The sequence below is a fragment of the Corylus avellana genome, chromosome 6 (assembly GCF_965113065.1).
Source record: "Corylus avellana chromosome 6, dhCorAvel1.hap1.2, whole genome shotgun sequence".
NCBI lineage: Eukaryota > Viridiplantae > Streptophyta > Magnoliopsida > Fagales > Betulaceae > Corylus > Corylus avellana.
In genome coordinates, this window is record NC_142495.1 from 21,840,484 (window position 1) to 21,855,447 (window position 14,964).

Here is a 14,964-nt window from a genome sequence, read left to right on the forward strand (position 1 = left end):
AGTTCTTAAACAAAGTAGCACTCTCGTGCTCTTGGGCCCAAGCTGTAACCGTGTTCACCCGAATGTGCTCCTCCAGAGACAACACCGGTTCAAGACCAGCATCATCCACTGGGAAACTCGTCTCCCGAGGAACCCTCGGACCTTCCACCCTCTCCAAAAAGGCAAATTCCCATTGTCCCTGAGCAAAAAAAAATTTATTCTTTCATGCTTGGTTGCTGGTAAGAGTTTTTTCAAACAATACCATTTTGCCCCGTCGGGCCTGGAAGTTGTAGAGTACCTCCGTCTTTGGGTTCCTGGTGAATCTATGCACCAACAAGAATTCCCTGATATTCAGGGATTTCCCATCCCCCAGAGCCGTTGGCCACAAGACTACGCAGCCAAAGAACTTTCTCCAAGTGTTGGGGACGATCTGGTGACGAGCCACATTCAAGTAGCTCAATAACTCCCGAACGAGCCTTAGGAAGGGTAGTCTGAGACTTGCACGAAACATCTCCTCGTACAGGCAGACTTCATGCTCCTCGGCGCTCACTATGGCACCTCTCCGTTCGTCATCGAACCGAAGCGTTACCGACTTCGGTATGTAACAATCCAACCTGACCCGCCTTTCATCCTTCGATGATAAGGTGGCCTTCCACATAGTAGGGTAAGAACCCCCGCCGTCCGAGCCAAAACCTTCTCCGTCACCTATAAGGTAAAGGAACTCAGGGTATAGAGACCGAGGAATGCAAGGATGAGAGTGGCATATCAACAAGTGAGTCACTGATAGTCGAAGACAATCAACTGCAGGTTCAATAAATGGCAATAACAGATCCAAGTACTTCAGTACTAAACTGTCAGAATGAACAAATGGTTCGCAGGAAGGAAGAGAAAGGGCTCGATTGTTTGAAACCCTGAAAAACACTACCCTAAGAAAGAAATATTGGAAAGAAAAATCAGAATGAAATCAAGCCAGTTGGGGGGTATGAAAAGTTGCAGAGCTTCGTACACGATAATGGTGTTTTATGAAAATCGGAAGACAAAATGAAAAATGAACAGCAACAACTCCTTTTTATAGCAAGTCTGAGGAGCTGAAGAGTCTGAGAAGCTGAAGGAGTCTGAGAAAACGAAAAGACATCAGCGCCTTGGAACCCTAGAAGACGCCTTGGGAACGCACGCATTAAAAGCCGTAGCAGGCGCATCCTATCGTCTACTAATGACGCGCGGTAACTAAAAAGACAGCCACTCCGAGGCTGACACTTGAACGAGTGCTCATCCATTCAGATCGACAGGTAAGTAGCAACTAATCCTCGGATAAATTGAGCATCTCGGCAAAGAAATTAGCAAGAGAAGTCACGGACGTATGGTCATCGAGAGTCGGACATTGGGAGACCGATCCACCTCTAAAGAACACAAAAATTTCAATAATCATCAAGACCAGGTAATTGGGAGGTAACTGTTGGGTCGTGGATCAGTTAGATAAAGCCCAACGAACCAAAAGCCCAAAACTCCACAAACATACTGGGTTGCTAAGCCCTCGGTCGACTTAACCCAAGGAGGTCAAGGGCTCTTAGCTGGAGACATAACTCATGGGCCAAGATAGTAATGGTCATTATGTCATAGAGAGATGATCCATCATCCAAGATTTAGATCATCTATATCAATCAAGATACGTCAGTTAGCATCTAGGCTAATGTAGGTGACCGAGTCCTGCTCGGACATTCTAACCTAGCATCGCACAAAAAGCTATAATGCTTATCCCCTAATCTTAGGCTACTAAGATCATGGAACGGCTAACAAATACTATCCCTCTTTCAAATGTTTGTACAGCAAATATCTAGGGATAAGGTCCCTAAAAGTGTGGGAGATCAAACTCCTCTCATGCCTATAAATACAAGTCACTTATCAACGCTAAGGTAATCGCAACTCCTGCTATCTAAGGCTTATTGTTGCTTACATCTTTTCTCTCTGTCATCGCTGACTTAGGCATCGGACTATCCCCGCTAGGAAACCACCGGGGATTCTAATTCTATTGTCTGTTCTTGTGTGCAAGGCCTACGCCTCCTCGGACTCTACTGTGCAAATTGTGCCACGTCATTCCTCGGAAAACTGTACTCTAACATTATGCCATTAGGTAACATTTTGTATCTTTAATCAAACATGGGATGGGTTTTACAAACGATATGTGTTGTGTTGTCTTCGCGTTTATTTGTTTCGTTAGTTATATTTTAATATTTTTAATCGACTTATGTTTAACTTTATTTTTTAATCTTGACCGATTTGAACTAAAATCCTGGTTCTACCCGTGCTCTATTTGAATGTCAGATAAGAAGTGATTCTCATCTCTGAAATTGCGTGCCTTGTCCGATGGGTTGATTGGAAAAGAAAACAAGCACGAAGAAGTTAGACTAAAGTTGGGATTACTAGCAATTTGGACATGTAATGTAAATAGATCATGTGAGATTCACCTGCCCAACTAAATTTTTAGCTATAAAACTACCTATTCAAACACGTTAGTTTCATATACACTCTCTCTCATGTTCCCCACTTAAATTACCATCAATTGAAACCGATAATTACGTTGATTCTTGTCCCATTCAAAGGCGTGTTTCATCCAAAGACGATTTGACTTAAAAGTTTTGTACGTAGGCAAATTTAAGTGGAGGGGTGTTTCTAAACTAGCATGATTGAACGTTCACTTCCCAAGCCATCAATCCAAAGAGAAGAGAAAAAGAAAAGATCCACTAGCATTAAATAACTCCATTATGCTTTTATTTTAATTAGAAAAAACCCACACAATGGATGAAACTTGCTGCTTTAATTAGGTCAGATTCCAAAAGCAGTGCTCATTGTTTGAGCGAAGATGTACTAAAATTCTTCCTTATAAAAATTACTTAAGTCTCCCAGTTACGATCGACTTGACCTCTTTTAGTTTGGACACATACCACCCAAACGGAAAACTACCCAAATGGTAATTTCGAAAATTACCATTGATGGGTTGGTTAGATCATTACATTTCATTTATAGTAGTATTAGAGTAGTACGTTCGATTTTACTATAAATTATTTATAAGTTGATATGATAGTTTATGTGATATTTATAATGTCACTCCTTAAAATATGAACTGCCACGAGACTGTCTATAATTTTTGAATCCAATCTGATTTAGACACTCTTCTGGCATGTCAATTTTACAAAACCATTCTCAATTTACCAAGTCAGCCTTAGATAGAATAGCCTAACAAATGGTGAATTCAGTTGCCATGTATATAAACTACAAAAGTAAGTCATCGAACAAAATCAAAAGTTTGTTTTCTTTTTGAATTTAGTCGTTGAGTTACCCAGTGATGCCTTCGATTCTTCCATGTGCGAATCACTCATCTCACGCAAGTCTTTTGTTTTAAAAAAAAAAATCATTTATAACTTTAATAGGATTTTACATTTACCAAGGCTCTAGCTACAAGCCTACGATCAAAATTAGGAATAAGTACCTATTTTGGTTTTCACATTAAACATTCAAAATTAAATATTTAAATTAGGATAATTAAATTCTCTTGATCAACCATGTTACATTAATAGGACACGGCTTAATAGTGATTCAGCAAATGAAGACACTATCCAATATTATAGACACGCACACGCCCCTACACATGAGAAAATAATTTTTTGGACAAACAACTTTTGCTGCGGACCCATTAATCATGGATTCGGAAATGAAACCGTCAAACTTGTATATATATATATATATGAGAGGCCTTTCCCTTCGGTGTACACTGGTTTATTATATAGTTACAAAATAATGAAACAATTTTTGTCAAGAATGGAGTGGCCTAGTTTTGTGAAAGCTTTGCTGTGGGGTTTACTTGTGTTTCTTCAATTTCATCAGCACAGAGGCTGCTTCCATGAGGAGAGGATTGCTCTGCTTGAGCTGAAGGCGTTTCTGAAATCCAATATTATTTATGCAGATGTTCTTCCCTCATGGATGGACGACGCAAAGAGTGATTGTTGTAGTTGGGAGAGGGTCACGTGCAGCTCCTCCAACTCTCATGTCATCAACCTTTCCCTCTACAACTTAAACCAAGATCCTGATTACTATGAAAAACGTGATATCTATCATGGGATTCCAGGTGTGGATAGTTATGATGAGAACCGTTGGTTGCTAAACGTGTCAATGTTGGTGCCATTGAAGGAGCTAAAAAGTCTTAATCTATCCGCCAATTCAATTGGTGGTTGCCTACCAAATGATGGTATGTTCTCTCACGCCTCTCTGCTTTTCCTTTCTTATGCATACATACCACCGACCCCCTCCATAAAAAAAGGGGGGCAGATCGAAGAATTATATTATGAGCGTCTTTATTCTAGCTAATTCCCTCCACCCAAAAAGAAATAAAAAGAGAAAAGATTTCCTTGAGCCCTTTTGTTCTCTTGGGTGATAAAATTAAGAATTGCAGGGGTCGGATTTACCTCTTTAATTACAAATATTAATTTATAAAGTTTAATAATTGGTATTTTCTGTTGAATCACGGGTGTCCCGCGTGATTCTGAATTATATTAATAATTACAGCCAGGGGTCGGACCTTCTTCAGCCTTGGAGTTGGAGTATACACATATATATTGTCAGTCTGAATGGTTAAGCATCACATTTTACTGATGTTGTTGTCTGTGAATTTGATAGCGCTTGGATAAATTCCACTCCAAGAGGGACCATATTGATGGAAAAAAAGTGAAAGACCTCCAGAAAAATAAAATGAGATCAGGAGGCCTTTTGACAAGCTACGAGGTCTCTTTTTTACAATAAAGTTGGTTACAATGTCATAATGACAATATAAAAATCTTATAATCAAATCATATTTATAACTTCAACATTTACTAACTCATGTCTAAACTTCAGTTATAGAATAGATATGCTCCAAGCAAACTCAATCTAATACATAGGTAGCTCATATTCCTAACTTTGATTTTCTCGGTCATGGGAGTAAAACCCTCACACCGAAACTAATCTTCTTTGACTCAAAGGTCAGGATAAAAACTTTCACCCCAGAGATTGCTCATGAAAGTATATCTAAGGAGAAGTCAAACCCTTATTCAAAAAAAATAAAAAAGCCAGCAAACAGCTACAACAGCCGGGGCAAGGGAGGCGAAGCGCACTGGCCAGCGTGTGATGGACGAGATGGAGCTGTTTTGCGCCAATGGGCAGCTGAGGAGCCAAGGAGCACGGTTGGCCGACACGTGGTTGAGCGAAACCAGTTAAGTAGACTAGATCTAGATTTGAAAAACTAGATTTAAAGCCCAATTGATTATGGGGAGGAGAAGAGCGGTGCAGCATGGTGGAGGACAGATAGAGGCAGAGCAGCATAAGCTAAGGGGAGAGGGAGGAAAGAAGAGCGGAGTAGGGCAGGGCCGGCTCAATGGTTAGGCCATTGAGGCAGTCGCCTACGGCCTCCAGTTAGTAAGGCCCAAAAAATTTTTAATAAGGCCCAAAAAAAATTTTAATTTTATTTAAACTTAAGGGCTAATTTCTTTTTTAAATAAGGCCCAAAATTTTTTCCCATAAAAATTTAAGGCCTCAATATAATAAACCCATTGTAAAATAAGACCAATTAACTAAAAAAAAAAACAAATATGCCACATCAATTTTTTGGGCAACTAGCTAAAAGTTAAACTTAAAAGTCATGAAACAACAATGTGAATGAAAATAATAATAATATTATTAAAATAAATATTATTTAATTAATATTTAAATATTAAAAAAAATAAGGTCCAATTTCAAAATTTTGCCTAAAGCCCCTAAATACATTGAGCCGGCTCTGGAGTAGGGGGGAGGGGAAAGGAGGAAGCAAGAGCTCCCTCCTCCCCACAGGGTTTTTAACGTTGAAGTTATTAAAAAATTAAAATTAAAACATATATGAAAACATATAACCTTGAAGTTATTATAAAAATAAAATTTCCTACTTCCCTCTCCTCCTATCCTTTTTCTGTATTTTCCTTCACCCTCTACACTTCCAAGTAAACCATTGGATAATTTCCATGTTAAGTAAATCCACAATACTTAAAATGAAATGAAAGCCATATAATGTAAAACTAGATTACTATTGCATTCCATTAGACGAATGGTCATGGGTTGTTACACATATACGTACTGAAGTCTGAAGGAATGCATGTATTGTATGAATATTTTAGAAGTATAGAACAAGAATTATGTAGTGACCAAACGCCGTTGACAATTAGCATCATTTTTTTAATTAATTTTCCTCATTCAACCAGTAACTTTTTCTTTTTCTCTTTTGTAGGATTTGAGAAGATGTCAAGCTTAAGGAATCTGAGAATTCTAGACCTTGGTTATAACTACTTTGATAATACTAGTATTCCACAGTCTTTGGGTGCAGTGACATCGCTTGAAACTTTGATTCTTACTGAGAATAAGTTGCAAGGATACTTTCCTGCTCAAGGCGATTTCTTCTATCTTATATCTTATGAGAGGATTTATAGTTTGATACATCGATTCCACTTGGTTCTTACTAATTTTCATTTATCTTTAATTTGAAATGCAGAGTTAATTGCATTGAGAAACTTGAACAAGCTAGATATAAGCTGGAACTACTATAATGGTTCCCTACCACTGAAAGGCAAGTTTTCTGTCATGGAGAGAGTAGTTTAACCGCGGGTTAGACGCATCAATCATAAGGTTCAAGAGCATGAATATCAATTTGAATGGATCACTCCGAAAATTTTTATCGAGTTGCTTTTGAAATTTTTGTATTGAAGCATATATATATATATGATGGAATTCTTTTTTGAAATTTTTGTATTGAAGCATATATATATATATATTGCTATAGCCGGCCTTTTTCCCTTTATATTTATTATTATCATTTCAAATCTCTCTTTAATAGTACTTGTTCCGTGATTATGTTCACTTATTTATTATCTATTGATGGCATGCATGCATGTATTGTAGAATTATTCGTCACGTATAGAGAACAAATTCTGTTGAGGGCACAATTTGATACCTTCCATTGTACTTACTTCTTACTAATTTTCATTCGAATGCACAATTTGACAAGTGCTCTATAACCATAGGTTATAAGCATCAATCATAAGGTTCAAGCTAGAGTATGAAAATCAATTTGAAATTGAATATTTCTATCAAATTAATCTTGAATTTTTTTGTATTGAAGCATAAGATGGGGTTCTTTTTTGTGTCTTCCAATCATTTTCTTCCAGGTTTTGAAAGGCTAGTACTACTTCCAAAGTTGGAGATATTGAACCTTGGTGATAATTCCTTTGATTGTAGCATTATACCATCTCTAAGTGGACTTGCGTCTCTTAACACATTGAGTCTTGGAGGAAATCATTTGGGATGGTTCAATACAACTACAGGTAATCTAATATCGCTTCCCTTTATATTTATGATCATCATTTCAAAGCTTCTTTAATTGTACTTTTTCCGTAATATATTATATGGTCACTTCTTTAGTATCTCTTACAAGCGGACTTACATCCCCTAAAGCTGAACATATATTCTTGATTTAAAATAATTATCACGAAATACTAGTGATTGTCAAGTGATGTTGTCCAGAAGTTTGAATTGTGCATATCTAGTTAGTAAGCCGTAAAATACTATTTTTCGTCTAAATACTATGAATTGCATACTAGCTTTTTTTTTTTCTTTTTTTTTTTTTTTTAATAGATCTACTACAGGTTTTGAAAGCTTGTCAAGATTGGAGAACCTGGAGACCTTAGATCTTAGTTACAATAGTTTAAACAGAAGCATCATAGAATCATTGCCTGCAATCAAATCCCTTAAGAATCTGAATCTTGAAGGGAACTACATTGGAGGATCTTTTCCAATCAAAGGTACATATGTTGATCTTCAGAACTATTTTATAGAAACTGAAACCAGTTACAATCATATTTGAAATTTTCTTTGTTCTGCTTTATGTAGAAATATCGGCTTTTGAAAACTTGGAGAAGTTGGATTTAAGTCATAATGATCTCAACAGCTCCCTGACAATCCAAGGTAATGAGAGGGAGAGACACACTTAAGTTTGAAATTTTCAATTACTTCATAACCATTTTACACACATCTTTCATATTTCTATTAAACTACTTATTTATTTTATGACACAAGTCACAATTTTCTCCACCTGCATTCAATCCTCTGTTTTGTTTTTGATTTTTTTTCAAATTTTTACTGCTCAAAGATTTTAGGAAACGTTATATAGATTTCCTCCCCACGCAAAATAATGGAAAACTATACCATACTCTTCTTAGTTCCAATTTATACATAAATCTATCTTAATTTTTTTTTACCAAAAATAGAAAACCACCACATAGGCTATAAAGTTTGCGATCAAAAGAATATAATTTCAATTACAACTGCAAGTGTAGGGTTGGGATGATGTTTATTGTATCTCAATCAATCACTAATATTCAATACAAAAATCCTAAATTGTTAAGGTTCCATATGTTGTTATCAGTATTGCAGTTAGTCTACCCTACACGATAACAAATGCAAAATAGAAGCCACCCAAGTAGCTCATAGAAGATAATTACAAAAGCAGTGTAAAACATTATGAGATTTTATTGCTACATCGATCCCATTTTGTTGATGTTGACTTGAATCACAACAATTGTTCTTGGATGTCCATCATGTCGGAAATATGCAAAGAGAGTTGTGTGAAACATGAAATGCATCAGTGTGTTTCCCTACGTGCATTATAATCAACATTACATATCAGTTACGGTTTCTTGTTGACTTTTAACACTAGAGTAGCCAAATTTGTTTAAGCTATAAAACATTATTTTTCTACTAAACACTGCAAATTGCATAGTTTTGTTTTTAATAGATCTATTACAGGTTCGGAAAGCTTGTCAAGATTGGAGAATTTAGAAACCTTAGATCTTTGGGACAACTATTTCGACAAAAGCATCATTGAATCATTGAGCGCAGTCAAATCCCTTAAGAATTTGAATCTTGCTCAGAATTCGATGAGAGGATCCTTTCCTGCCAAAGGTATATTGATCTTCCGTATTACTTATATAAACTTCCAATATTCATGTTTGAAATTTTCTATGTTCTGTTTAACAATGCAGAATTATCAGCTTTTGAAAACTTGGAGAAGTTGGATTTAAGTTATAATGGGCTCAATGGCTCCCTGACAATCCAAGGTAATGAGAGGGAGAGACACACACTTAAGTTTGAAATTTTCAATTACTTCATAACCATTTTACACACGTCTTTCATATTTCTATTAAACTACTTATTTATTTTATGACACAATTCACAATTTTCTCCACCTGCATTCAATCCTCTGTTTTGTTTTTGATTTTTTTTCAAATTTTTACTTCTCAAAGATTTTAGGAAACGTTAAATAGATTTCTTCCCCACGCAAAATAATGGAAAACTATACCATACTCTTCTTTGTTCCAATTTATACATAAATCTATCTTAATTTTTTTTTACCAAAAATAGAAAACCACCACATAGGCTATAAAGTTTGCGATCAAAAGAATATAATTTCAATTACAACTGCAAGTGTAGGGTTGGGATGATGTTTATTGTATCTCAATCAATCACTAATATTCAATACAAAAATCCTAAATTGTTAAGGTTCCATATGTTGTTATCAGTATTGCAGTTAGTCTACCCTACACGATAACAAATGCAAAATAGAAGCCACCCAAGTAGCTCATAAAAGATAATTACAAAAGCAGTGTAAAACATTATGAGATTGTATTGCTCCATCGATCCCATTTTGTTGATGTTGACTTGAATCACAACAATTGTGCTTGGATGTCCATCATGTCGGAAATATGCAAAGAAAGTTGTGTGAAGCATGAAATGCATCAGTGTGTTTCCCTACGTGCATTATAATCAACATTACATATCAGTTACGGTTTCTTGTTGACTTTAACACTAGAGTAGCCAAATTTGTTTAAGCTATAAAACGCTATTTTTCTTCTAAACACTGCAAATTGCATAGTTTTGTTTTTAATAGATCTATTACAGGTTCGGAAAGCTTGTCAAGATTGGAGAATTTAGAAACCTTAGATCTTAGTGACAACTATTTCGACAAAAGCATCATTGAATCATTGAGCGCAGTCAAATCCCTTAAGAATTTGAATCTTGCTTCGAATTATATGGGAGGATCCTTTCCTGCCAAAGGTATATTGATCTTCCGTATTACTTATAGAAACTTCCAATATTCATGTTTGAAATTTTCTATGTTCTGTTTAACAATGCAGAATTATCAGCTTTTGAAAACTTGGAGAACTTGGATTTGTCTTGGAATAATTTCGATGGCCCCCTAACAATCCAAGGTAATCAGCCAAACTAAAGTTTGAGGGATAAATGTAATCTTTGTCCTTGTGGTTTGAAATTTTGACAAATAGCTACCTTAGTTTTTTTTTTTTTTAAAAAAAAAATGATTAAACACTCCTTGAGATAAGCACAAAAGACAAATTAGTATCTTCATTTAAAAAAGTTGGTTGAATCCATTAATGTGCTACATCACTGCCATTCACACGGTAACATATGCCACTTTTTTCAATTAAAAAAGAAAGTACTAAAAAGTATTTAAAACAATGAAACTAAGCAACCCACTAAGAATATCTTGTTCCATCGGCGAATCATATGCCGTCTAGCTGGAACCTAATATTTTTTTCCCCTCTTTCTCATAGTGCCCCAAAAACTGTCTGGATAGTACTCAAAAGCTTTCTAGAATTTTCCAGTCTTCTTGAGAAGCTCCTTATGCTTAATCTCACCATTCCCATTGACTGCGTCAAGCTTAATTTGTTGATTCAATATATATCATCGTGAAATCTGAAAATAAAAATCGAAGCGTCGGATCTTCCATGTCTATTGGGATTTTATCAAATGGCCCAATTCACCATCTGAAGTCGTACATATTGAATTGTTTCATTTTCTATAAAAGTCAACTACTTCACTCTCAAGATAAACCATTGTACCATTATAACTCTCATTTCAGCTTTTTTGCTGTGTTAGATGTCATTTGAAGACTCAAGTGGCCTGTTTTCTTCTTTAACAAAACTCCTTTGTCCTTCTCTAATTTTTTTCTTTTCTCTTCGTCTATGCTCTCCCAGCATCATCAGCTCATTTTCCAATGTCATGGTAAATGTGCATAACAGTTGGGTTTGATTCTTCATTCTGCGTTTTCGAGAACGAGAGTGAATCTTTGTTGGTTTCCTGATGTTCTTTCCTCAAGCCATACCTTGCTTCTGCCGCACTCGCTTCTGGAGCTTTGGTCTCTTCCGCAAATGAATGGTTCGTGGTTTCTTTTGGTTTTTAAATGGCAGCGGTTGCCGGTTGCTGGTTGGACAAACACGTGGACATAATTTTCTCAAGCATAGTACTTCATTAACGGTCTCCCTTTTAATAGAAGGGTAATAAAGAGAATTACTAATGCAAATAGGACTCTTAAATCATCTACATACCTGACCGACCAACTAGGACTAGGACTCTTAATTCATTGTAATGATCAACTAAGAGTTTGTTTGGAATTGCGTTTGATAAATAGAGTTTTTAACTCAAAAAGAACTTTTGGGCAAAAGCTTTATTTTTAAGCTTTTGCCGAAAGTGCTTTTTAGTCATTTCTAGGCTTTTTGAACCTTTAAAAGCGCTTTTAATTTTTTTACCAAACGAGTATTGTTTTCTTCAAACGAACTTTTTAAGTGTTAAAAGCAATTTTAGGCCCCTCAAACATAATCCTAAACATGCCCTAAAACAATTTGGTAATCTAATTTCAAGGCTAAAATAAGTTGCAATCGAAATTGAATTTCTATTTATTATTAGTCGGTATGCCATTTTAAATATTTTATTGACACTATCTCTCTTCACTTGTAGTAGGTTTGTCTAATTCCAATATTTCTCCATATATCGGGACACTATCTTCTTTAATGGCTATATCATTAGCTCGCAATTCTCTCAATGGCACTCTTCCAAAAGGTAAGAATCGACTAGAAAATCAAGTGTTTGCAAATTGTTAGTCTTACCAATCTAATAAATTATCTACAATTGATTAAAAATGTGAGATAAGGTGAATTGAAGGACCATGGTTGATTTAACTCAGCAATTGACCATTCACTTTCTTTTTTCTTTTTCTTTTTCTTTTTTTCATTTTGAAAAACCCATATTTAAAACCTGATTTTTCTTGTTGATTCTTAGAGTGGAACATAGTTAAGATAGACATTTCTAATGTTATTCCTTTTGACAGATTTGTGCTCACTCAAGAAGCTTCAAGAGTTAGATCTTTATGATAATCTCTTTGAAGGGATCCTTCCAACATGCCTAAACAATTTGACATCTCTTAGATTGTTAGATATATCTTGGAATCGTTTCGTTGGAAACATCTCTTCATATCTGATAGCCAGCCTCACATCACTTGAGTACATTGATCTCAGTTATAACCAATTTGAGGGTCTATTCCAATTCAACATATTTGCTAATCACTCTAAGCTTCAGGCGATCCTATTAGCAAGTGAAAACAACAAGCTTGAGATAGAAACTGAAATATCTGCAGGTTGGGACTTCTCATTTCAGTTAGTGATACTTGTGCTATCTAACTGTAATTTGAACAAGCTCACAGGAAACATTCCCAAGCTTCTCATTGACCAGCGCGAATTGGAAATAATTGATTTGTCTCACAATAACTTGAATGAAAGCTTCCCTATTTGGTTGATTGAAAACAACACAAGACTACGAGAGCTAAATCTTCGGAATAATTCTTTCGTGGGTAAATTTCATTTGCCACCAAATCGATGCAAGAGTATTCTGTATATGGATGTCTCTGACAATCACTTAGGTGGGCAACTTCAAGAGAATATTGGAAAGATAACTCCGTACTTAAAATATCTAAATCTATCTCGAAATCATTTTGAAGGTTATCCTCCGTCCTCATTTGTTGACAAGAATCATTGGCAGCAGGATTTGCATTTGGACTTGTCCTTTAATGATTTCTCGGGAAAGGTACCAACAAAATTGATTGCTTGTCGCACCAACTTGTTTAGTTTGAAGTTATGCAATAATCAATTCACAGGATTTGATCTACCGGCTGCACCTTCTAAAGAGTTTGGATGGTCTGAAATGTTGTTTTTGGATATTAGCAACAATAAATTGTCAGGAATGATTCCTAGATGGATAGGAAACATGACAAGTTTGCAAACTCTTGTAGTGAGTAACAATTCTTTTGAAGGTCAGATTCCTTGTGGACTACCAAATTCCCTGCAATTAGTAGACCTTTCTCATAACTCACTTTCGGGATCGTTACCTTCTTGCTTGAATCTACAGTATATTGAGCACTTGTATTTGCAAGGAAACAAACTTATAGGACCTATACCAAAATCTATTTTCAATTCATTGTCTCTTTTGACATTGGACCTTAGAGATAACAACTTTTTTGGCAGCATCCCATATCAAATCAGTGCACCTCCTAACTTAAGAATACTTTTGTTGGGGGGAAACAATTTCAGTGGTATAATTCCAAATCAACTATGTTGGTTAAAGAAGATAGGCATAATGGATCTTTCCAAGAACTCTCTTTCTGGAGCAATACCGCACTGCTTTCACAACATGTCCTTTGGAAAACTATATGTTATAGGTTTTCTCTATGGATCAGATAGAGTCGATCCAATTAGTCACTACCTGCAAGTTGGTTCCACATTCCAAACGCTCTCCGAATGGAATAGTGGAAGAGATTACATAGACATAGTATATGGTCAACAAGTTGAGGTTGAATTTGTAACAAAACACAGGTCTAACTCCTACCATGGTGACATCCTTAATTACATGTCTGGATTGGATTTGTCATGCAACAAGCTAACAGGCAGAATCCCACAGGAACTAGGAGAGCTATCTTCAATTCATGCATTGAACTTGTCTTACAATCAATTGACAGGTTCCATTCCACAAACATTCTCAAATTTGACAAAGTTGGAGAGTTTAGACCTTTCTCACAACAAATTGAGTGGACAAATTCCTTCAAAATTGATTGATCTATACTCTCTAGAAGTGTTTACTGTGGCTTACAACAACTTATCGGGTAAACTTCCAGACATGAAAGCACAGTTTGGAACATTTGAGAAGAGTTGTTATGAAGGAAATCCGTTTCTTTGCGGAGAACCATTAGATAATAACTGCACTAGAGAGGACGAGTCACATCCATCACCAGCAAAATCTTCAAATGCAAGTGAAGGGCAATGGTATGAAGTAGATCCTCAGGTTTTCTTTGCAAGCTTTATTGGATCTTATATTATTTTCTTCTTGGGTGTAGCTTGTCTTCTTTATATTCATCCTTATTGGCAACAACGGTGCGTTAATTTAATTGAAGATTTGAAGTACCGATGTTATTATCCTGTTTTTGATACCTTAACAAGATTGTCAAACTGTTTAGAATCTTAGATATATTGAGATTCCAAGGACATCTTTGGTGGTAGTGATCATAGCCGTACATTTGATTCTGAATAATGGTTATTGTGGTCTAATATAAGACAAGGTGTTCACTTGCACTTGCTTTCTTCTGTATTGTAATTCTTGTCATTTGATGATGGATGTTGTTCTTATAGCTAAAAATACTATTAATAGTATGAATAAACTTGTTTTTCAACAAGTGATTTGTGGATACATTTCTAATCGGAAAACCATTTATTATATTTGAAATTATAACTTGTAGCTATGCAAAAAGCATCGATTTGTCTAATCCTTTGCATTAGAAGAAACAAAATTGGTACTCGAACCCAAATTTGATACTCCAACTTGTGACTTCACTTTCAAGACAGTAATCGACTTCAGTACAGATAAATGAATGCATTGATAATTTGGTGTTTTAGATGCATTAATAATTTCTGCCTAGTCTTTTCATTCTGAAAATTGATGTTTTGTTGGAGTATTTTTGGGATCAAAACAAGCTACCTCAACAATCATCTTCTTAGATGTCTCTGGTGTGAGAATAGTGTGCCTGAAAAACAAAGG

General features: G+C 35.7%; 1 protein-coding gene across 3 annotated transcripts; it reads left to right on the forward strand.

Annotated features, from left to right (window-relative positions):
* Positions 1-3,774: 3,774 nt before the first annotated feature.
* Positions 3,775-14,501, forward strand: LOC132188003 (cuscuta receptor 1-like). 3 transcript variants are annotated; one of them, XM_088517107.1, is made up of 9 exons: positions 3,775-4,222; positions 6,266-6,424; positions 6,527-6,601; positions 7,200-7,355; positions 7,677-7,832; positions 9,072-9,146; positions 9,988-10,057; positions 11,861-11,943; positions 12,212-14,501. In XM_088517107.1, the coding sequence occupies exons 1-9, from the start codon at positions 3,775-3,777 to the stop codon at positions 14,392-14,394; spliced, it is 3,405 nt and encodes a 1,134-aa protein (XP_088373233.1). In that variant the 3' UTR covers positions 14,395-14,501. The 3 variants fall into 3 exon arrangements, with proteins under 3 accessions (XP_088373233.1, XP_088373232.1, XP_088373234.1); XM_088517106.1 differs by lacking the exons at positions 9,072-9,146; positions 9,988-10,057 and adding an exon at positions 10,224-10,280 and having other exon boundaries at positions 11,845-11,943; XM_088517108.1 differs by lacking the exons at positions 6,266-6,424; positions 6,527-6,601; positions 7,200-7,355; positions 7,677-7,832; positions 9,988-10,057 and adding exons at positions 8,836-8,991; positions 10,224-10,280 and having other exon boundaries at positions 11,845-11,943.
* Positions 14,502-14,964: the final 463 nt, after the last annotated feature.